Source organism: Giraffa tippelskirchi, chromosome 8, assembly GCF_054371585.1.
Source record: "Giraffa tippelskirchi isolate mGirTip1 chromosome 8, T2T-mGirTip1v1.2.pri, whole genome shotgun sequence".
NCBI lineage: Eukaryota > Metazoa > Chordata > Mammalia > Artiodactyla > Giraffidae > Giraffa > Giraffa tippelskirchi.
In genome coordinates this window covers 123,368,954-123,392,230 of record NC_137282.1, presented here as the reverse complement: position 1 = coordinate 123,392,230, position 23,277 = coordinate 123,368,954, and the positions used below count along the sequence as shown (strand labels likewise).

At 45.5% G+C, this 23,277-nt stretch overlaps 1 protein-coding gene across 1 annotated transcript in view; it reads left to right on the top strand.

Annotated features, from left to right (window-relative positions):
- LRRC1 (leucine rich repeat containing 1) overlaps positions 1-19,259 on the top strand; it is a 131,113-nt gene extending 111,854 nt beyond the window's left edge. Inside the window, exons 11-14 of the mRNA XM_081519855.1 lie at positions 7,822-7,937; positions 15,088-15,260; positions 16,031-16,167; positions 17,752-19,259. Coding sequence (XP_081375981.1) covers positions 7,822-7,937; positions 15,088-15,260; positions 16,031-16,167; positions 17,752-17,910 — 585 coding nt within the window. The 3' untranslated portion in view covers positions 17,911-19,259. The remainder of the gene's footprint in view (positions 1-7,821; positions 7,938-15,087; positions 15,261-16,030; positions 16,168-17,751) is intronic.
- The last annotated feature ends 4,018 nt before the right edge of the window (positions 19,260-23,277 follow it).

Below are 23,277 nucleotides of genomic sequence, written 5' to 3'. Positions count from 1 at the left end.
TCAGACCACAGTTGCATCTCCAGCTTCCATTCTGCTTCTCAGACGCATGAAGATTCAGGTTGGCATCTCCAGCTTCCATTCTGCTTCTCAGATGCTTGAAGATTCAGGCTGGCCGACCGCTTTACGCACTTTTCATTGTAAAACATTGGGCATCTTCCTTGAAACTCAGTCTTTGTTTTTGTGAATGACTGCATGGCCTGGAGCCTAATTTTGTTACGTGTTTTCAGATTTGTTCCAGTTATTCTCTCTCAAAAGAATGCTTTTCTGTGAATTGCATCTTTAGTTTTTCAGAAATTTTGAAAGGCATAATAACTTGGCGGCTCACCTGCCTTCACCAGATTCTAGTTTATTGGCATGATTCTGTCTCCAGTGGGAAGGCTAGATTTGCTTTATTTGCTACATGTGGCATGCTTCTAATTTTTCAGGTCACTCATTTGCTTCTTTTACCCCTCATCCTATTGCTCAAGTATGTATGTTTCTGTGATAAGGAAGTTCCCTTAAAAAAATCCTGGTTTTGCTGGAGGGAAGACTTAAGGGGAAGAGGCTGTTGTAGCATGATTCGTGGACAGACAGGAGGTTGGTAAATGTGTGATCACGTGTATGAAGATACATTTCCGGCCACATCTTACCTCTAAGTAACCTTGACCGCAAAGGTTTCTGGCTGGAAGATGTTGCGCGTATACCTAAGTTTAGGACTTGGTCTTTTTTCTCTATTAAGTCAAAATGGAAGTGACTCTCACTCCATCATACCTGTCCAGTGAAATAAGACAAGGCAGGATTTGCAGATCATTCATCACAACTTTTCCTCTAACAGGCAATCTGTAAACATCAATTACCCACAAATATTGTGATGTTCAGAAAGGTCCGTGGTGATAGAGTATTCATTTTGTGGATAACTTCCTGCCTAATTCTTTAGTTCAGTTTAGTCAGTCGCTCAGTCATGTCCAACTCTTCGCAACTCCGTGGACTGCCGTGTGGACTCCCTGTCCATCACCAACTCTGGAGCTTGCTCAAACCATCGAGTCAGTGACGCCATCCAACCGTCTCATCCTGTGTCATCCCCTTCTCCTGCCTTCAGTCTTGCCCAGCATCAGGATCTTTTCCAATGAGGGAGTTCTTTGCATCAGGTGGCTAAAATATTATTCTTAGTACAATTTAAAATTCTTCTAGATTAAGTTCCCATGATGATATAAAGTGGACTATTGATAAATGAAAGAGAAGACAAAACCTAAAAATTAAAAAAAAAAAAAAAGCTGACCATTGGGTTTCAAGATGGAGAAGGCATTTGTATTCTTGGCAGATGAAGTAAGTCGTAAAAGAAACAGTTGATGGATTTATCTACATGAAGATGAGATTTCTGATCTTTGTGAAAATAAAGACAGCTGGGAGTCAGGGAGACTCTTACAACACTGCATGTGAAGGTTGTCTTTCCTTACTCTGTTAGAGGTTATTTCACATCTGAGAAGAGATGTACCTACTTTAGAACAGTGGACAGAAAGAAAAGCAGAGAACCCCCACAGAAAACAGTAAGTGATTCACAGGAGAAAAAAATTGAAATGGGCTTTTAACATGAAATCATTATTCACAACTGACATCAAGATTGCTGGGAGAAATATCAATAACCTCAGATATGCAGATGACACCACCCTTATGGCAGAAAGTAAAGAAGAACTAAAGAGCTTCTTGATGAAGTGAAAGAGGAGAGTGAAAAAGTTGGCTTAAAACTCAACATTCAAAAAATGAAGATCATGGCATCTGGTCCCATCACTTCATGGCAAATAGATGGGGAAACAGTGGAAACAGTGACAGACTTTATTTTCTTCAGCTCCAAAATCACTGCAGATGGTGACTGCAGCCATGAAATTAAAAGACACTTGTTCCTTGGAAGAAAAGCAATGACAAACCTATACAGCATATTAAAAAGCAGAGACATTATTTTGCCAACAAAGGTCTGTCTAGTCAAAGCTGTGGTTTTTCCAGTAGTCATGTATGGATGTGAGAGTTGGACCCTAAAGAAGGCTGAGTACCAAAGAATTGATGCTTTTGAACTGTGGTGTTGGAGAAGACTCTTGAGAGTCCCTTGGACTGCAAGGTGATCAAACCAGTCAATCCTAAAGGAAATCAATCCTGAATATTCATTGGAATATTTAGCTCATGCAGAAGCTAAAGCTCCAATGCTTTGGCCACCTGATGCAAAGAACTGACTCATTAGAAAAGACCCTGATGCTGGGAAAGACTGAAGGCAGGAGAAGGGAACGACAGAGGATGAGATGGTTGGATGGCATCACCGACTTGATGGACATGAGTTTGAGCAAGCTCTGGGAGTTGGTGATGGAAGCCTGGCATGCTGCAGTGCATGGGGTCGCAAAGAATTGGACACGACTGAGTGACTGAAGAACAACAACAGTAATTCACAACATGTTAATCAAAGCATTTATACCTATCAAATGTTTAAGATTTAAAAAATAGAATAATATGCCAAATATTGATGGGAGTACAGGAAGTGCCTGTTATCATGGAAGTATACATTATTATGGCGTCTCTGGAAGGGAATTTGGTAACATTATTAAAAACTTAAAAAATTTGCATGCACTTTGCTTCTGTAGTTGCACTTGTGGGAGTTTATCCTGAGATGACCGTCAGTAGTGCACACTGAGACGCATGCATGAGAGTTTTCTCTCCCCTGTGCACAGAAGTGCCTAACACGCTCCAAGCGCCGGCCAAGCGTGTACAGGGGCAGCTGACATGCGCCAGTTGTCCTCAGGCTAATTCTTGTCTGATTTTCACAACGGTTCTGTTGCTGCTGCTGCTAAGTCGCTTCAGTCGTGTCCAACTCTATGCAACTCCATAGACGGCAGCCCATCAGGCTCCGCCGTCCCTGGGATTCTCTAGGCAAGAACACTGGAGTGGATTGCCATTTCCCTTTCCGGTGCATGAAAGGGAAAAGTGAAAGTGAAATTGCTCAGTCGTGTCCGACTCTTAGCGACCCCATGGACTGTAGCCTACCAGGCTCCTCCGTCCATGGGATTTTCCAGGCAAGAGTACTGGAGTGGGGTGCCATTGCCTTCTCTGAATGGTTCTGTTAGGTATAGGCAAATAATCATGAACACCCAACAGATTTCTAAGCTGAGACTCAGGTTAAGTAACTTGCCCAGGGTCACACAGCAGAGAAACGGCACAACTAATAAGCAGTGCCTAAAAGGGTGATATGCTAAGTAATCAGTGGTCCATCTGTAGAAGGAAATAACTAAGCGGTCAGTAAAAATCCTGTTAGAATCATAATGATGTGGGAAAACCTTCTTGGCGTCGTTTGGGTGGGAAAGCGTTCTGGTATGCAGACAAAGGTGCTGGAGATCATAGCTGGTCCTAATCCTGCTGAAGTGCATGTTTATAACCACAGATGCCTGGCATTGGCACCTCCGAATGTTAAGGTTGATTATCCCTCTCTGGCAGGATTTGGTTTAAGTTATTTTCTCATCACGCCGTCGTGTGCGTGTATGTGGTTTTTATTTTTCCAGTCACCTAAATTACTTTTTTTTATAATTAGAAGAATACTGTCGCTGTCAGTGGATATTTTGATGTCAGTGGCCCAACAATTCAGGGAGTCCCAAAACCACAAGGTTTCCAAAATATTTCTGGAGTGGGGAACATTTGAATAATATGCTACAGATGATGTTGGGAAAGGCAAAAAATAGCCTTTGGTTTCTAAAATTACACATCATGTTATTTCTTTTCAAATGGGATTTTGACCTGATTTTGTTTATTGTACATTTTCCCTCTTGCCGGTGAAGTATGGGTTCAGTTCTGCTACAAATAATATCGCAAGGAAGATACTGAAGGAAAATGAAAGTTCCTTTCCACTCAGGGCAGGATATGGGCCAAGGTGACTCAGACAGCCTTTCTCTTTGAGTCCTGCAGTCTGTCTGATGGTCTCCCCTGAGCTGTCACCTGCAGGCAGTTAATACTCAGGGAAAGCTGATCTGACCGAAGATTTGCTCCGTGATCTTCAGGTCCCATCTCCTTGAGATGGATCAGATCAGTGCCAAAGAGTCAAGGACGGCATTGTCTTGAATTAGGAGAACACAGTAAGGGTCCTCAGCTACGTTCTGTAATTCTCAGAGAATCCAAGTCCAGACCCTAGTATCCTTTTCTGTGGTGCTGTTCTCCTTGTGTGCTATTATGAGGTTAAAGGGGTTTAAAAATGTCAAGTCTCCTATGTAACTGGTGATAAGTTACTTAAACAGCAACTCTGCTTCCCAGAATTCCTAGGTGATAGAGCCATTTTATCCTGTTGACCGCTAAGGAGCATGTAAACTCTACTTCCTGAACCTGAAAGAGAAAGCAGAAATACATGTGAAATGTTGCAAAACACAGTTCTGAGCTCAGGGCAGTTCTTCACTCCTGTGAACACAAGAAATGTCACCCTAAGGCACCATCAAGGGGACTGAAACCCGAGTGGGTTCGTGGCATCCAGGGCCGAAGTGGGCGGCCTCTGTAAAGTTCCAGCGACGTGGCAGGGACTCAAGTGTGGACTGCCTCCTGACTCGGACCTGGGACTTGACCTTCTCGGAAAAACACCAGCTCTGTTGACTTGGCAGGGGCAACAGGCCAGGTCCTAGGATAGGGGCTGTGGCAGGGGGTTCCTTTCAACCTAATGCTTATTGTTACTTTCGCTTAAGGAACATGTGAGAACCCACAGGACCGAGGACGGAGCCTAAATCCCACTGCAGGTCTGTGTGACCCCAAAGACCACTCCCCCGCCCTGGTGCCCCAAATCCTGCCCTGACATCTGTGCAGAACCCTGTCTTTTGAGTCATGGTTTTAACTGCCCAGTTATCTTTTCTGAAAGCCAAAGTTTCGCACCCTGCCTTCCCAGGGACTTGGACAGAGGCCCTGGGGTGGGCTCATGTCTTTTCCCCGATCAGGCAGCCCTCGCACGCTTGGCCCAGGTGGGCTCTTTGTTGTCATCTTTTCCCCAGAACGTGGCCAGTGGGGCTCAGAGGCCACTGTCCCGCCTTGGCGACCCAGGGGGCCTGAGGGTCTCGGATACGCCACCTTCCTTCCCTTGACCTTTCCAGTGGTGTGAGATTAGAGTGGGGAAGTAAGAAAAAAATAAACCACAGACCATGAACACGCAGGCAGCGCACACCCTCCGGGTTTCCCATCCTTTACCCCCAAGCCCCTAAGGGTATGAACTTGTCCAGAGCTTTTATTGCATGGAGAGCGTCCACAGCCCTCTCTGACTCACATTCATTAGTTAATGATTGTTGAGGAGTAGATGGTATATGCATGTGGTACACATTGGAAGTGTTGTGGTGGTGTATACAACTGTGGCGCCCCCCCCCCGCCCCCGATACAGAGATCCTGCTGGCGGCAGGCGGCGGGCGCCTTCAGCACCAAGCGAAGCCCCAAATCCCCACACGGTCTCAGCTCTGTGCACCCCCAGGACCTCATCCCTCAGCAGGCGGATCGCACATGTGAATCACCCTCCCTGGAATGCAGGGGAGCCCTGCCTCAGAGCCGAGCCGGGATGCGGTGTGTCTGGCCCCAGCCCCGTGCTGGCCCGCACAGCTCCTCCTTGCAGACCCAATGCGGGTCCCCATCCACGGGGAGCGGAGCCGGGGCCCACGAGGACCATGGCTGTTCCTCCCTGTGGGTCGATCTCTGTTGGGGCCGCTTAGGTTAATCAGAGAGAACCTGGTCCTGTCGTTCCTCAGCTGCTCCAGGGCATCCCTGGTTTTGATCTGTTCCTTTTCCCAAGGTGCCTGGGCACCTGAGGAAAACCCATCCCTTCCTCAAGGGAGGGAAGAACGCCAGGCCCCCGGGAGATGCTGACGCACTTCTCTTAGGACACGAAATCTACACGACATCAGAGAGGCCACCCTAGTGATTCTTGCCAGAGAAAAGAGTTCTGTGGTCTCCAGTTGCTGCACATGGAAGCAGATGGTAACTTCACGACACAGCCTTTCAGCAGTAGGTGAACAAGTAAATGCAAGCGTGTAAACATACCTTCATGACGAATGTTGGTTGGTAGCTGGGCTTCTTCCCCTGTGGGCAGATGAGAGGCCAGGTGCCCTGATTACATGTGCAAATTAAACATGCAAATTAAACAGCCTCTCAAATGACCTTTCAGAGGATTGTGTAGACTAGGAAGGCAATGGATTGATGCGGACCAGGGATTCTGGGACGGCGGTGTGGGGTTAGAGAATGTTTTCGCTAATTAGGGGTGATCGGTAAGATTCGAAAAAACGACAGAAGAAGGGTGTTTCTATAAGAAGTGGTGTGACAAGAAATATCAGTCCATGCTGTCTTGTAGAGAACAGTGGGCAAACCAGTTTTTCTGGGATGGGAAATGCAGATACGATGCAGAATCAAGGGGACACAGGCACCTGGGTGTTTGCAGGTGATCAGAGAGGAACGTTAGTCCTGTTTTCTTATACATTCATTACAGTTATGTGCTGTGGTTAATATAGTATTTCAAAATCTTTATATTAACTTCTGAGGGAAGATATAATAAGTTGTACATGAAAGGAATTATGCAGCAGTTTCATAAATGTGCCTTCTGTTAGGGTCCACGCCTACATTTAACACAGAAGTATAGAAAAGGTCAGCAGGTATATTCTGCCCCTGATGAAGATCCAGCTGTCTTGCTCTTTGTGTGGCGGGAGGCCCTGGAGTACTTTTCCATGTGCCGGAATCAATAGGTCCCTTCAGGAGCCCTTTTGCAGCAGCCGCTCTGAGTCAGGACAGCGCCTGCATGGAGAGTGGAGCGTGGCCCCAGGCCTGCGGGGTGGTGTGTCTAGGACGAGCTGGTTTTGTACCCCCTTGGTTCAGCTTTCCTGTCTGTAGAAGCCACAGCCAACTTATTCAAGAGAGGCAGTGAATTCTTTTGTGAAGACCAGACACATACTAAGCTCAATTGCCTTAGAATTGGTTACTTTAAAAAAAGGGCATCGAAGAAGTAGGTTATGTTGTTGTTTAGTCGCTAGGTCGTGTCTGACTGTTTGCGACCCCATGGACTGCAGCACGCCAGGCTTCCCTGTCCTTCACTATCTCCCAGAGTTTGCTGATTAGATCATAGCAGACCGAATTTACTTTTTGCTAAAAAATGGTTGATTTTGCATTTGTCGAAGGCAAATGAATTTATCAAATTAAATTGTGAATGACCAAAGACTATTCAAAGATGTGTGGTAGAAATCAATGTATCATCTCTCAGATGTCTCTCTTTTTTCTTTTTTTAAAATAAACTAGAACACTGAAGTTAACTCTGTGTGTGTGTGTGTATGTGTGTGTGTGTGTGTATCATCTTTGGCCTAACTTTTAAAACCTAGCATTCTTTTTTTTTTTAACTTTTTATTGAAGTATAGTTGATTTACAATGTGTTAGTTTCTGGTGTACAACAAATTGATTCAGTTATACATACATATGTATATATATTTATGCTGTTTCCTATTCTTTTCCAACCTAGAATTGTTAAACTCCCATATTACCAAATTATATATGTGTCTGGACTGTGTCAGCTGGTTAACATGTTTGAAAGATAAAATGACTTTCTGTTCAGAATGCAATTTTTGAACTGTATTGTTTATTTTCTTGGCTTCATCGAGAACATGAATGTTTAATGTTTTGCAGATTTTTATCAGGTTACTCAGTGTTTTGTATGATTTAAATTCATGATAGTTTGTCATCAGTGAGACTGAATAGTCACGTGATAGAATTTTGTGCATCCTTTTCATGCTGTTTGATGAACAAGACCCTCCAGTCCCACCCCCGTATCCCAGAACAGCCTGGAAAACAGTTGTGTTTTTTTTCCTGTCATAGATTGGCGGTTGCTGCAGCCTTACTGTGTTCTGCGTGCGTGACAACAGGCTGACTCGGATCCCCGCAGAGGTGTCCCGGGCGGCTGAGCTGCATGTTCTGGACGTGGCAGGGAACAGGTAAGTCCAAGACAAGCAAAGGGTCCTCCACCCCAGCCTCGGCCATCTCACCCTTGCTCCACCTGGTAGAGTGTATACTGATGGATTGCGTGAGCCAGGCCCGGAAATTCTCAGTCTGGGAGCTGGAGTGATGCAGCCCATGGAGGGGACAAGGTCAGGGCCACCAGCGCCTGGGGTCCTTTCAGGGTACTCTGGTGCAGCTGGAGACGTGGGTCTTGGATGGCGGTACCCTAATGGAAAGCGGGGAGGCCTGGGTCTTGGCTTCTATAACTGGCTTCCATGAGTCACCATGGGCCTCAGTTTCCTCATCTGAAAAATGAGCTCCAATGAGCTTGAGCTACAGTTTAACTGGGAGTCTTGCTCTGCTCTGCCCGTGACTCTGAATCCCCTGACTTTGTGAACAATATTGTACTCGGGGACACTTTGCTGGTGAGAAGATCCATAGCTGATGTCAGAATTACCAAGTGCTTCATAGTCTAAAAAACCTAAAGAGCCGCCAGTCTGTGTCAGGTTCTGGCTCAGAGGCCTGCCAGCATACTCACCAGCCTGTAATGTGCAGTAGTTTCAACCACTCTGAGCTGATTTCATCACTACAGACGTCGCTGCGGTTTCCTACCCAGGCTCTTCTTTCCACCTCCGACCCTTTCTCTTTCTCTGTACCTTTATCTTTTGCCCCTCTCGGGAAGAGTTCTCCTCTCTGGGTCTGCATTTCTGGGTTATCCGAATGATCACTGCCTATTTACCTGCGAGCGATCCTCCGAAAGCTAAAGTTACCTAAAGTGACATGCGATGGTTTGGGTGTCATTGTGATTCGTGCCTTCAGTAGATGCCTGGCGAACATTTGTTAACTGTATGAAAACATTAGAAATGTTAGTTTTGCAGAATGGCTGACAGGCCACTGCAAAGTGCCCGATGTCACAGGCTTCATTGCCAAGAGGAATTTAAAAAATGCTTTCGAGTGTTAGATGGGAGAGAAAGTGCTGGACTGGGGTGGGGGCGGGCAGGGGAGGATGATCAGTGGTCCGATGTGGTAAATGCCAGCGACTCGAAGAGTGTCTGGGGGACTGTGTCCTCAGTGATTCGCTGCTCACAGGTCAGGCACGGGCCGCAATTTTTCACGCCTGCTAATGGATCGTGGGCAGCAGAGCTAAACAAACCGCAGGATGCAGGGGAATCTGGTGATGAGTTATGGCCTCAGGAAATGCTCACCGTTTTAAAGTCTATGCTTTCAGGACATCACGATAGATTCTTAAGGCCACTCACTGGTGACTGGAATCTCAGGATTAGTTAGAGCTGAATGTTGACTTTCCGCTTGGACTGAGCCCCCAGGAGACTTGCAGCGTGAGGTCCCCCTTCCCTCCCTGCTGTGCTCTTCCTGCAGCAGGAGAAGCGCAGGGACTCCAGACCCAACCCAGTTCTCACTGCTCTGGAGAGCATGCGTTCTCATCGCTAATTCTTAAGCAGAAAGATGACTCCGGCATCTAAAAACTGTTTTTCACGCAAGGGAAGTCCCCATTCTCCAGTTCTCAGAAGAAGGGAAAGTTCTATTTTTATTACGCCTGGGCCAGGGTGGAGAAAACCCAGTTAAAACGTTGAGTGCCACAGCTGTCGTCTGAGCGGGTTAAGTGTGCCATTTAGGCCATGGTATATACAGATTCATAACCAGATTTCAAGCTATTAAACGTATTTAATGACTACTTATTTCAAGTATCGGTATAGAAGCTCATAAAAAAGAGGCTGTCATGTTAGTTTTTCAGCTTGCAGAGATGTCACACCGTGGGAAGTCCTACCAAACACCACAGAAGTTTCTGCCTCTCCTCCCAAGCATATAAAAATAGCAAATGCACAGGGACCCTGCACGTTCGTTCCTAGAAACCTTCTTTGACACATTTGATTGGAAAAATTACAGCAAGGATAACGCTAAAATGCCACTTGGAAATGAAAGCGCGAAGCCTCCGGGTCCAGTAACAGAGGAGGTACCTTGTATCAGTCATGTGGGCCCAGGACACAGAGGTCCCTGACTCTCAGCTTCTTCCCCATAGGACTGTCCACCAAAATTGGGGATTTGAGCATCTTCCTCGGAGTACTACTAATGCCAAATACTGCACACCAGGGCTGTCGATGGGAAAATAGTTTGTACCTTTGAATTTCATAATCCAAAAAATTAAAGAGTAAATAAGGTATCACCACATACCTATTAGGATGGCTTTTGTCAAAAAGACGAGAGATTAGACGTGTTGGCAGAGAAAACAGAACCCTTGAGCACTATTGGAGGAATGTAAGTTGGTGCAGCCACTATGGAAAACAGCATGGAGTTTTTCCTCAATAAATTTTTATAAACGGCACTACTGTATGACCCAGCAATTCCACTTCTGGACATACGCCCAAAGGAAAAGAAAACAGGATATCAGAGATGTATCTACTCTCCCATGTTCACTGCAGCTTTATTCACGGTAGCCAAGATGTGAAAACAGTGTCAGCAGCGACGGATGGATGGATAAAGGAGATGTGTGTGCCTGTGTGTTTATATTCATATATACGAAGTGGAATATTAGTCAGCTGTGAGAAGGTCGGAAATCCTGCCATTTACAACACGTGCACGGTCGCTCATTTGTGTTCGGCTCTTGGTGATCTCATGGACTGGAGCCCACCTGGCTCCTCTGTCCATGGAGTTTTCCAGGCAAGAATACTGGAGCGGGCTGCCATTTCCTTCTCCAATTTGCAACATGGACAGACCTTGAAGGCATTGTGCTAAGTGAGATAAGTTAGAGAAAGGCAGAGACTGTGGGATCTCACTGATTTGTGGAATCTGAACAAGCTGAGACAGAATAGAGTAGTGGTTGCTTGGGGCCAGTGGGTGGGGGCAATGATGCCGGAGGGCACACATGTCCAGTTAGCGGGTGAAGAAGCTCTGGGAGTCTAACATGCTGCAGGTGACTGCAGTTAGCAACACTATGGTATCCTTCAGAGGTGCTGAGAGAGTCCATCTTAAATGTCTCCAACATACGCACACACTGGTGATTATATGAGGAGGTGGAGACCCTAAGCCTACTAGGCAGTCATTTCCCAATGTCGTTGTCCTCTGTATGCTTGGGGAGATTGGTTTCAGGACCCTGCCCCCACCAGGGTACCAACAGCGGCAGACGCCTGCAAGTGCCCAGCCCCTTATGTTAGATGCCGCAGTACCATGGCCCCTGTATCTGTGAGCCCTGCGTCCTCAGACACGGAGAACTGACTGTATATGTAAGTGCATCAGATCATCACACTGTCCACCTCACGTTTACAAAGTGTTACCTGTCAGGAAAGCTGGAAAAAATACTGAAAGACAAAATGCAACACAACAGTGTAGCCAGACTCTGGAACCCTGAGCCACTAGAGAAGGAACTGCGTCTCTGCCCTGTGACCCACAGTGCTTGGGGCTGAGAGCGTGTGTGGCCGGTGCCTGGTGATCTCGTTCTTGTTTTTGGAACGTCTTACCTGCGGACAAGTCCAGAAAGTGAAGGGGTCCCCCTAAAGGACGTGGAAACCCGAGGTTACAGAGGCTTTCACTTTAGATACTTTGGCACTGTTGACATTTTTTTCACGATTATGTTCGCTCTCTATGTTTATCTTTAAACATTTTTGAAAACTTTGCTTAAAACTTAACAATTCTAGTAGGAAGAAGCAAACAGATGAAACACTCAATTGTAAGTACCATTCAGCCATCAGTTAAGTTAGTATTACATTAACCAGTCAGCCACGTTTGGTTGTTAAATAAATTGGATAAAGCAATTGCTGTCCTGTTCAGAGGTGGGGAAGGTCACTTCAGGCTGGACTGGTCACCGAGGTACCTAAAAAGGAGAAGCTCAGGATACAGTTGTTCACTTCTTCTAGTCCTTGTACTGTTGCTGTAAACAGTAGCTGTAGGCTTTTTATTTCTTTATTTATTTAGGGGATGTGGTCCTAAATGGAACATGGTGATGTGTACAAATGGGCTGTGGCTTCTTATGTTGATCTTGTAGTGAGTGGAAGGTACCAGAATAAACCAAAAATATATTATTAACTCTGCTGGAAAGTGGGAATATATACATATATATATATTTTTAAGATAGAAAACACATAATGTATATAGTATTATATATATTTACTATATACCTAGATTTTATATATTTAAAAGCTCTGTTTCTGGCCTGTGTCTGCTTGGTTCACCCCCGAGAAACAGGCCAGTGTGTGTCTCTCCTCCTCAGGCTGCAGCGCGTCAGGCAGGGCTGCTCAGCCCACAGAGACTGTTTGCAGACTGGGCAGGGAGCAGAGGCTTTTTTTCCCCTTTCGCACTGGGAATAGCTCTGTCCACAAGACACATGTGAATGAGCTTGTGTGTGCGGCGTGTGCTTGGCCTGTAGCAGCCGTATCCAGGCTGGTACACTGATGCTTTGCAGGAAAACCTGTGTTCTAGACCACGTATCCATCTTCCCTGACTTGGTGGCATGTGACTTTCAGACCTGTTGCTGTGGAGTCTAGTAATTTACTTTAGCTCTTACGATACGATTTGTCATCCTTAGCAGCTGTTACTGATGCTCTACGTAGCCTTTTATTTGTGCCTTTGTTTCAGCATTTAGCTGGGAAGCCGGTTATGAGCCTGAGAAGGCACAATGACCGTGGTTTCAGTATCTGTGTGTCATGCCAGCTTTTGAGCCGCCTTGATTTATTCTTTTCTTTACGCTCTTAAAAGTAGAGGTGCTGACTATAGATTTCTTGCCCAAGACCTTGAAACATTCCAGAGGATATTAGCTTAACTCCTTTTTAAAAAAGAAACAGGGACAAACTTTGAAAAGAAATTATCCTTGGGTTCCATGACATGAAAGCGCCTGCAGTGAATTAGGGTATTCTTTTTAAAAAGCCCCGTCATAGTGTCCTGCAGATACTTGCCTTGCATCTTCAACTTCCTTGCGTTTGGCATGTGTGTGACAGTATTTAGGCAGATGAGAGATCGTTTGACACTTATACAAATAAGCACAGAGATTTCGCTTCCAGGCCACCTCAAGGAACCCAAGCACTGCCTCAGAAAAAGGGGAGCTGGGGCTGTAAATGGCTGTGCCCCCTAGTTCCCCACCCCTGCCCCGGGCGTCCTCATGGTATATTGGGTGGACTCTGCGATTTAAAAACATGTAGTAAACTACTGGCAGGTACACCGCGTGGGGTCTTTTCGGGGTCCTTTAACATAGGTAGGTTTCGTTGCATTGACTCGAGAACCTCACTGCCCTGTGGGCACGGTTCCCTACGTTTACCCAGCACCACACCCCTTGCGTGTGTGGGGGATGGATCAGCCTTTACTGGATGATTAGGGAAAGAAAATATTTTCTCACCCCCATAAATAGGACAAGGGAAGGCGTTTGCAAAAGTGTATTCATTCTCCTTACAGAAAGTTTGTCAGTGCTCTCACTGCTTTCTTTGGTCATTTTTCACTTTATCTGCTGAAATAATTTAGCTGGTCTGTGCGTACATTTTACTTGGATCAGTCTTATACTATTGGAGTCCATTTGCTCTTCCTGGAGTTCTAGTTTATTTCCCGTAAGTCTGTCAGTTCACAGGGCCTCTGATAAGGCAGGATTAATCTGTTGGTGAGACGTGTAGGTGGCTCTTCTGTGTATGCTAAGTGGAGATAGAGGTACCATTTCGTAGAATAAAGACCCCCAGGATACACACTGTCATGTGATGTCTTTCAGAACTAATGGGCGAGAAATTTGTTTGAAGAATATGTGTGTCATATTGTCGATAACACACTGTGATCAGCTTATTTTTTATCTAACTTATGAAATCACTTCTAACGTGGAACCATCATTTAATCCACGGAGCCATCCTTAGAGTAAAAATACTTGATCAGGTACAACCTTCGGTTCTTTAAACCTTAAATTCGTGGCATCTGCAGAGGTTCAGGTGTTTTCAGAGTGAATTAGTGACTTGAATAAAGCATTGATTTTTACCACAGCCCCACACTCGGCGTCCTTCCGTTTGAGGCCGGATAGTTCTTTGTTGCGGGACTGTCCGGTGCATTGTAGGATGTTTGGCAGCATCTGAGCTGCGACCCACTAGATGACAGTAGCACCCCAGGGACTTCCCTGGCAACCCAGTGGTTAGAAATCTGTTCCAGGGCCAGGGGCCAGTTGTCCCCTGGGGGCAAAATCACCCCTGGTTGAGGTATTCTCCGCAGGTTGCCTTTGCCAGGTACCAAGTACATTTGATTTCTGGTAACAGTCTCCACTAAATAGATTTCACTGGTCAAGTATTTGTACAGACATAAAACTAATCTTGAGGAATCGCATTATAGTTTTTAAAGTGCTTTAATAGATACCATCCCCTTTGAAACTGAAGCAATCTGAGGTGGAAATTAATGATCACGTAGGTGTCTGAGAAGTGGAACTTTCAGAAACTTGAAAGTCTAAAATGGAATACCTAAAATAATCTCCCCCGAGAGAGCATGAAAAAGCAGTAGGAGTCCATGAAAAAGCGCTTGTAATCTTTAACTGCGATTTAAACTCTTCTGCACCCCAGCCTCCGTCACATCCCGGTTTACAGGTGCTCCTGGGACCAGGTGATCCCACAGCTTCATTGCAGCCCCGCTGACCGTGACTTAGAAAGAACTCAGCTTCTGGGTCCTTCCACAAGTGCACTGGCTTTCCCCTCTCTTTACATGGAAACAGGCTTCCCTGATAGCTCAGCTGGTGAAGAATCTGCCTGCAATGCAGGAGACCTGGGTTCAATCCCTGGGTTGGGAAAATCCCCTAGAGAAGGGAAAGGCCACCCACTCCAGTATTCTGCCTGGAGAATTCCACGGACTGTATAGTCCATGGGGTCGCAAAGAGTCGGACACAACTGAGCGACTTTCACTTTCTTAGCCTAAGAGTAAACAGTGTGTGCTGTAATTTCCTAATTTTTTTGCCCTGTGGCCTGGAGGTACCAGAGAGAGGTGATGGCAGGAAGGGCTGACACAGTCACCGCCCGAAGCATCTCCTGCCAACGGGGACACAATGTATCTCAGTGTAGACAGAACGCCGTTTCACACACCGCACCCAGTCTCAGGATGCAGTTGTTGAATTTTTGTCTCTTGTGGACAAGGTTTGACTTAATTACAGACTGTAAGCGCCCAGCCTCTCCCTGTGTTTTCATCAAGGCTGTCGCACCTGCCTTTATCGCTGACCGCTTTGAACTTGAAGGCTCTCTGGTTATCGGACAACCAGGCCCAGCCCCTGCTCACGTTCCAGACGGACACCGACCACACCACTGGGGAGAAGATCCTCACCTGTGTCTTACTCCCCCAGCTGCCTTCTGAACCCGTCTGCCAAGGTGAGCTGCAGGGCCGGGCGCGCTTGGCCCCCGGAGTTAGCAGCGGCTCCTGCCCGTCCGCAGGGCCTCTCCCCGACCACGGGGCTGCAGGGCCAGCCCAGGTGTGAGGTCCTGGTGGGTCTCCCCTGGGGAGCTTCTGCCACATCTTTGCAGAACACATGCTCATACCTGTGTATCACGCCTGACATTCTTTAAATAGCCTTCTGGTTTTGAATTCCAGCTAAGGCTGAAAATGCATGTATGTACTTCTAAAAGAGATAAGAGTCCCTTAAAATTCATGCAGACAGTTTGGAGGATTAGTATTGATCGTCTCCAGCAAAGCGCTTTTAAGCCAGGGAGTTGTTTTGAGTAACTGTACCTTTGCTTTGTAAATCATATGTGTTTTAAACAAAGCGTTCACAGTCACATGGCGTGGCTGTCACAGACCCTTTGCTGAGAGTGGTTTCGATAGAAGAAGTGAGAAGGCTCTGGGCAAACGGAGTCACCTCGCTGACCCCAGCCTCATTAGAGAAAACGTTAAGACTCCAAGAGGACAGTGTAGGTTGAGCGGCCAAGAAAAGTACCAGATCCCCCACGTGCGGCCACATCACTGTCAAGAGGAAGTTTTTGAAGTGAGCGTGTAAGAAAGAATCTTGAAAAAGGGGTCTATGAATCATGATGACATTCTGGAATGAAATAGTAAACATTGATTTAGCAGATGTGATCTCAGATAGAGTTATGCATCCTTAAAAAGACAGGGCAACCCTGCTGACATGGTCTTTGTTCGACAGAGAACCTGCCCCGCTGCGGCGCCCTCGAGAGCCTGGTGAATGACGTGTCAGAGGAGGCCTGGAACGAGCGGGCGGTGAACCGGGTCAGTGCGATCCGGTTTCTGGACGACGAGAAGGACGAGGACGACAACGAAACGGTACTGGGTTTGGGCTGCTTGGTGCGCACGGGTGCTCAAACTGGAGATGCCTTCTGAGGCTGAGGGTGGCGCCTGAGGAAGAGCCCTCTTGTTTTCAAATAGCCTTTACTCTTTTCTGCCTTCAGCATTTAAGAATTTTTTTTAGAAGGCAAAAACTAGCTATTTCTAAGGTCCTGGTTCATCAAATGCATGTAAAGCAAGTGGGACTTTTAGATTTGTTTGTTTGCTTGGACAGGGTGTGGGTGCTTCTTTTTCTTTCTTTGTGATGGTTTCCCCTCATGCCCCTACTGCTTTCTTAAAAATTAGTTGGGAAGTGTTTCTTTTTCGTTGTTCTCAGGGAACTGAGTCTCTCTCCTCCCTCCACCGCCATCTACCGCTCTGCCATGCAGACTCATCCACGTTTCACCGTGTGGCTTAGCTTGCCTGCTGTCCTCTTGGACTTTGTGCACCCCTTCATGTGACCCAGGAGCCTTCACCTTCTTGAAGAGAGCTTGTGACCTTCATAGGATTCCCTTACAGGCTTTCATTCAGAATCAGGCCTAGGTTTGAAAGGCCCACTCAGCCCACTCATCCTTGACACATGTCTCTGCCATTCGGCTGAGTCAAGGATAACTTGTGAGCCTTCCTGCAAGTTGACTTTGGCCTCTGAACTTCCTGACACTAATTGAGATTTTCATAAGCAGAGCTCACAGGGAATGCTTGCTGCCCCCAGGACAAAGGGAGGTTTTTAAATGACTGCCAGGCAGTCGTTTGTTATTCCAGCTGTCCACAGGTGGACTTGTATTTACTTACAGTAGTAGCGGGCAGAGTAGGAATTAAGCATGACAAAATGACTCTAGCCAAAAGGGCTCCTTAATTTTATCTCATGACTTCTTAGAGGAGGACTGTTTCACCAGCTACTCGCTGTTGAATTCTGCCTTTCCTTTGTTAACCTTCGCTGGCCCTTCCTCAGACTCATTGCAAGAGGTAGGTGCTGTTTTAGGAGCAGAAGAGCACATAGCGTCTTTAATAATATAATTCTTAAAACATTGTCCATAACTTGTTACTTCACTTCCAGCCCTGTGGTCTTTTAGGAAAAAATGTGAATTTTTTTTAGTAGGTCATATAAATATTAATAAAACAGAAGAATTAGAAAAGAAATCCTTTCTCACCTCCCTTTTCCTTCACCTCCTGTGCCTTATGGGTTGAAGAAGGCCTTCAGATAATAGTAGAACATTCTAGTGATTCTAATTTTAGAAGTTTTGACCTCTTTTTCTTTTTCCTTCCTCCGCCCCCCTCATTGTATCTTGAAAGTCTTTTATTTTTTTTTCTTACTGTTCATGGAACCTTGTTTTTGTCTTAACACATCTCTTATTTTACTAAGTATTCTTTTTATCCTGAAAGGAACCCTTCCATCTTGATAAGTTGTAGACAGCATTTTCATCCTTCCTTCCAGTTGGGAGCAGTTGATAAGTGTTTGTAGCTCCAAGGCAAGCTTTCCACCCGCTCTGCCTGTGACCTCTGGGCAGGGGGGCCTGGGTTGGAAAGCTTTCGCAGGAGTGATGGAGTGAAGCCCCCACACTCACACCACTGTTTGCTTTTCAGAGAACACTCCTGAGACGAGCCACCCCGCACCCAGGGGAGCTCAAGAGCATGAAAAAGACAGTGGAGAATTTACGGAATGACAGGAATGCTGCTAAGGGACTGGACTCCAACAAAAACGAGGTCAACCATGCCGTCGACCGCGTGACCACATCGGTGTAGGTGGCGCGTCCGTCTTACCTCCCGAGTCATCCTGCTGCGGAGCCGGCCTGTCCCCCGGACCCCCCCAGGCCCCCGTCTCCACCGGACCCCACGTCGGTCCCCCCCACGGGGATGCCGCGCCCCAGGAAGTGCCTTACTCTCACCCGACAGCCAGTCACTGCACCCACCCAACGGTCTCCAGCTTGATTTTTTTTCTCCTAAATTTCAGTTGTTTGTAATAAGTAGAATACACTACTGACAACACCCGACCTTTGCTTTTGTCTTGTGTTGGGGTCAGGGAGAGCAGGAAGGGGTTCTGGTCCCCCTCCCTCCCATCAAGTGCTGAGACATTGCGAACCCACGTTCTCTTGGACCTACTGATGAGAGAGTGTTATGTATGGACAAAAAAAATCGGTAATTTTTTAAACCCTTTTTGGCAGCTCAGATGGTGTACATTTAAACATTTTGTATAGGTATTTCGTAACAAAAAATATGTATTTCCTTTTGTTATTTTATCTTGGAAACGGTACACATTTTAGTATTTGTGCAGGAAAAAAATACAGTCCTAAAGTATTTGTTTTTATTTGTACCATCCACTTGTGCCTTATTGTTGCCTGAGTCCTGTCAAACCAGTTGTCACAGTGACATCTTTGAGCAAAGATGAGGTTGGAAAGGTGATACTTTGAAAGCAGTGTTGGATTTTAGTCAGAAATCAGGAGGATTTATTTTTAACCAAAAAGAAGAGTTACCACCAATTTGCAAATTTTATCAGTTGATTTTGGTTTTTTTAAGATGAACCAAAGGATTAGACTGCTAATATTTCATATCTTTTCCACTTTGACATTTTCATGAATGGGTCTCTTAGGATGAGTGTCCTGTCTGATTGTACCTACTCAGAGGTATGTGCCATTTGTAAAATAAAACAGCAGAAAAGCACAAAAAGAGAAAACCGGTTCAGAAACTCAGTGGGAAAATAAATTATGTACTGCAAAGAGAAAGTATGATTTTTTTTTTATTAAAGAAAGCTTTAAATGTTTTATACTGAGATATAAAAACCACAATAAAACAGAATAACCTACGGCCCTGTTAGAAATGTTGCTATCTCTATAAGTGCAATTTAATTTGTAAATAGAGTTTGGATCAAAGTGTAACAAAATATTGCTTCAAGTTTTAATTTTAAGTCTGCTAATTTAAGAGGTACGGGGTATGTTTTGGTGTGTTTCTGTTGATTTCTTTTTAATTTTATTTTGTATGATGTGATAAAAGAGGAATGAAAAACGCCCGTCCCTGTCTGGTGTTTAGGAAAATCATGCTGTTGGTGTTGCCTTTTTATTCTTTCCATGAAATAAAGTCAGCCTGGACATTAGCAATACAGCTTTTCAAAGTTGATTATCTCCTCGTATGTTCAGATGATAACAGGCGGCCGAGTTCCTTAAGAACGTGCTCCCTCTCTCCAGATTCCTGAACCACTGGTCAGCTCTGTGTGAACCTCCTGGGGGACTGAACTCCCCTGTCTCCCCGACCCGGGGGGAACGGAGCCCAGCGCCCTCCTCCAGTCTGCCTCCCCACCTTGGGTTGGGGCCATCTGGCCAATTGCGCTCCTTAGAAAGCTGCTTTCAACCAACCAGATACGATGCCTTCTTTTACTACCAGGTGTTTACTTACTGAGTTCATTTTGCCTTTTTGGTTGTTTGTATGTGTGTATAGATTTGTAAGACTGCTGAGTTGAAAGCACGTAGCACATGGTGGTTTTCAGCTGGTCAGTTTTTATCTCATTCCCTCATCAGTGGGCACCCTTCTCCTTCTTTCCATTTAAGATTCTGGCATACTCTGTTTTGTAAAGATGATGTCACAGACTTCTGGGCTGACAAAGCAGCTGCTGCTGCTGCTGCTAAGTTGCTTCAGTTGTGGCCGACTCTGTGCGACCCCATAGACAGCAGCCCACCAGGCTCCTCCGTCCCTGGGATTCTCCAGGCAAGAACACTGGAGTGGGTTGCCATTTCCTTCTCCAATGCGTGAAAGTGAAAAGTGAAAGTGAAGTCGCTCAGTCATGTCCGACTCTCAGCGACCCCATGGACTGCAGCCTACCAGGCTCCTCCATCCATGGGATTTTCCAGGCAAGAGTACTGGAGTGGGGAGCCATTGCCTTCTCCAGACAAAGCAGCAGACTGGCTTTATTTAAGGAGAGTTACCTTGACCCTGAAGAGCAGAAAAGACTTCCTGGTATTTTGGTTTATCTTCATATGAAGCCCAAACTTGACTACTCAGCTCACCATGGCTTTGGTGGAATAGAGACAGAAATAGTATGTGTGTTTGAATTTTTCTAGAAAATTCTGCATACCTAATTGTTTCCTTTGGTCTGTCTCCTCTACTTCACATTCCTCTGTTTTTGTTTTTTTTTTCCTGGTTTGTTTGATTATGTTTTTTTGTTTTCAGAAGGAAACGTCACTTTCATCTCAGTCATTTATTCTGGGTGACACTATGCTGCTCTTACCCGCCAGATGCTGGGACAGACGTAGCCTTTATGATGGAAACAGCACCAACCAGTCAGACCCAACCCAAGGACATGCCAGCCTCTTCCAAGGAAAAGAAAACAAATAATTAGGTATGTAGAATCTCCTAGAGAAATTAAAATGCACACACTGTTCTGTCCACCTCTGTCCCCCAAAGCCATGGTGAACTGCACAGTAAAGGATGAGCTTTATATGAAAACGAAATCCACCGTGGATGTTCTCTCTGTTCTTCAGGGTCAAGATTTCATCTTAAATAAAGTCGGTCTGCTTCTCATTCAGCCCATGAGTCTAAGTATCATTTTATAAAACAAAACCAAGAATCCCAGAATCCTAAAATGGGAAAGGAAGGAAAGGAAGCAAGGTTTCTTATCATTATAAGACTCCCTGTGGGCTCCGTGGTAAAGAATCTGCCTGCAGTGCAGGAGGCTCAGGTTCAATCTTATCATTTTAAGGGAACCTTGACTATGTGAAAGGATGCCTTGTGAGGCCAATGCCAGAAGTTCCTGACCTCTTTCTGAGGAATCCTGCTCCCCAGCCCTGTCAGCCCTGCCCCTGCCTGGCTTTTCCTCTAGGAAAGGGAGGAGTACCCTGTCTGGCCTGACTGTTTGTCTTGGGGGAGTGGCAGGTAAAAGCAGGAAAGACTCTGTTCATCCACTTGTTTGTAGCCCCCAATTCCTCTTCTTTAGCAAGGAAATTGTGCCTAAGTGGGTAAGATTCTCAAAATGTAGAGGGAATGAAATCATGAAATCATTGATGATGAAGAGGAAAAAGGAAAAGCGTTAGTTGCTCAGTTGTGTCCGACTCTTTGCAACCCCATGGACGGTAGCCCCTGTCCATGGAATTCTCCAGGCAAGGATACTGGAGTGGGTAGCCACTCTCTTCTCCAGGATGATGAAGAGGGGCATTTAAGAAATCTAGAGTAGGTTTCCTGGATCTTCTGTGTTTTTCTGGGAAGTTTGGAGGAATGGGCCTGACCAACCCAATCTTGCTACCTAGAAACTTCCCAGTGAGGTTTCACAGGGTAAGAAAACCCAGGTGAGTCAGCTACACCAGCCGCCATTGATGGGAGGGTGGAGGCTGGGAAAATTCCTTCTCTGTTGGAAAGTTACTCTGAGCAGCCCGTTCTTGTCTTGTAGGATGACCGACGCCCCTGCTATGGGCACACTGGCTGGCAGGCGGCAAGGCTGCACAAACAAACACTGTCTGATCAGGGGCGGCCCTGGCGCTGCTTGTTAATGGGAGCCTGGTGAGAGCTGAAATCTCACATCAGCCTTCAGAGCTGACTTCACCTAAGTTTCCAAAGAGCCAATTAAAAGAACCTTAAAATCAAAAACAAAAGTAGAGTTATAGTGGACCCTCATATACTTGTCTCCCAGAGTCAGCAGTTCCCAGTATGAGAACAGTGCTGAGCCGTTTGATAAGATAGCGAGTAGAGTTCCCTGAGCTATACAGTAGGTCCTTGCTGATTATCTATTTTATATGTAGTAGTGTGTATCTTTTAATCCCAAGCTCCTAATTTATCCCTCCCCTTCCTTTCCCCTTGGTAACCATAAGTTTGTTTTCTATGCCTGTGAGTCAGTTTCTGCTTTGTAAATACGTCCATTTCTATCATTTTTGTTTAGATTCCACATATAAGTAATATCATGTGGTATCTGTCTTTCTGACTTCACTTAGTATGATAATCGCAAAGTCCATCCATGTTGCTGCAAATGTTAGGCCATTGTGTAGAAACCAAATGATGTTTTATTTTGAAATATTTTTTTTTTGATGTGGACCATTTTTTAAAGTCTTTATTGAATTTCTTACAATATTGCTTCTGTTTTTTGACCACCCTGACCAGGGATCAAAACACACCCCCTGCTTTGGAAGACAAAGTCTTAACCACTGGACCACCAGCGTGCCAGACCTTCTAGAACTAACACCAAAAAAGGTGTCCTTTTCGTCGTAGGGGACTGGACTGCAAAAGTGGGAAGTAAGAGATACCTGGAGTAATAGGCAAGTTTGGCCTTGGAATACAAAATGAAGCAGGGCAAACGCTAACAGAGTTCTGCCAAGAGAACACACTGGTCATAGCAAACACCCTCTTCCAACAACACAAGAGAAGACTCTACACATGGACATCACCAGATGGTCAACACCGAAATCAGATTGGTTATATTGTTTGCAGCTGAACACAGAGAAGCTGCATACAGTCGGAAAAAAAAAAAGACCAGGAGCTGACTGTGACTCAGATCATGAACTTATTACAAAAAAGTGAAAAGTGAAAGTCATTCAATTGTGTCCAACTCTTTGCGACCCCATGGACTATACAGTCCGTGGAATTCTCCAGGCCAGAATACTGGAGTGGGTAGCCTTTCCCTTCTCCAGCGGATCTTCCTGACCTAGGAATTGAACCAAGGAATCAAACCTGGGTCTCCTGCATTGCAGGCTGATTCTTTACCAACTGAGCTACCAGGGAAGCCCTCCTTATTACAAAATAAAGACTTAAATTGAAGCAAGTAGGAAAAACCACTAAACCATTCAGGTATGACCTAAATCAGATCCCTTACAATTATACAGTGGAAGTGACAAATAGTTTCAAGGGATTAGATCTGATAGACAGAGTGCCTGAAGAGCTATGGGCGGAAGTTTGTAACATTGTACAGGAGACAGTGATCAAAACCATCCCCAAGAAAAATGCAAAAAGGCAAAAAGATTGTCTGAGGAGGCCTTACAAATATCTGAGAAAAGAAGAGATACACCCATCTGAATACAGAGTTCCAAAGAGCAGTAAGGAAAGGTAAGAAAGCCTTCCTCAGCGATCAATGCAAAGAAATAGAGAAAAACAATAGAATAGGAAAGACTAGAGATCTCTTCAAGAAAATTAGAGATATCA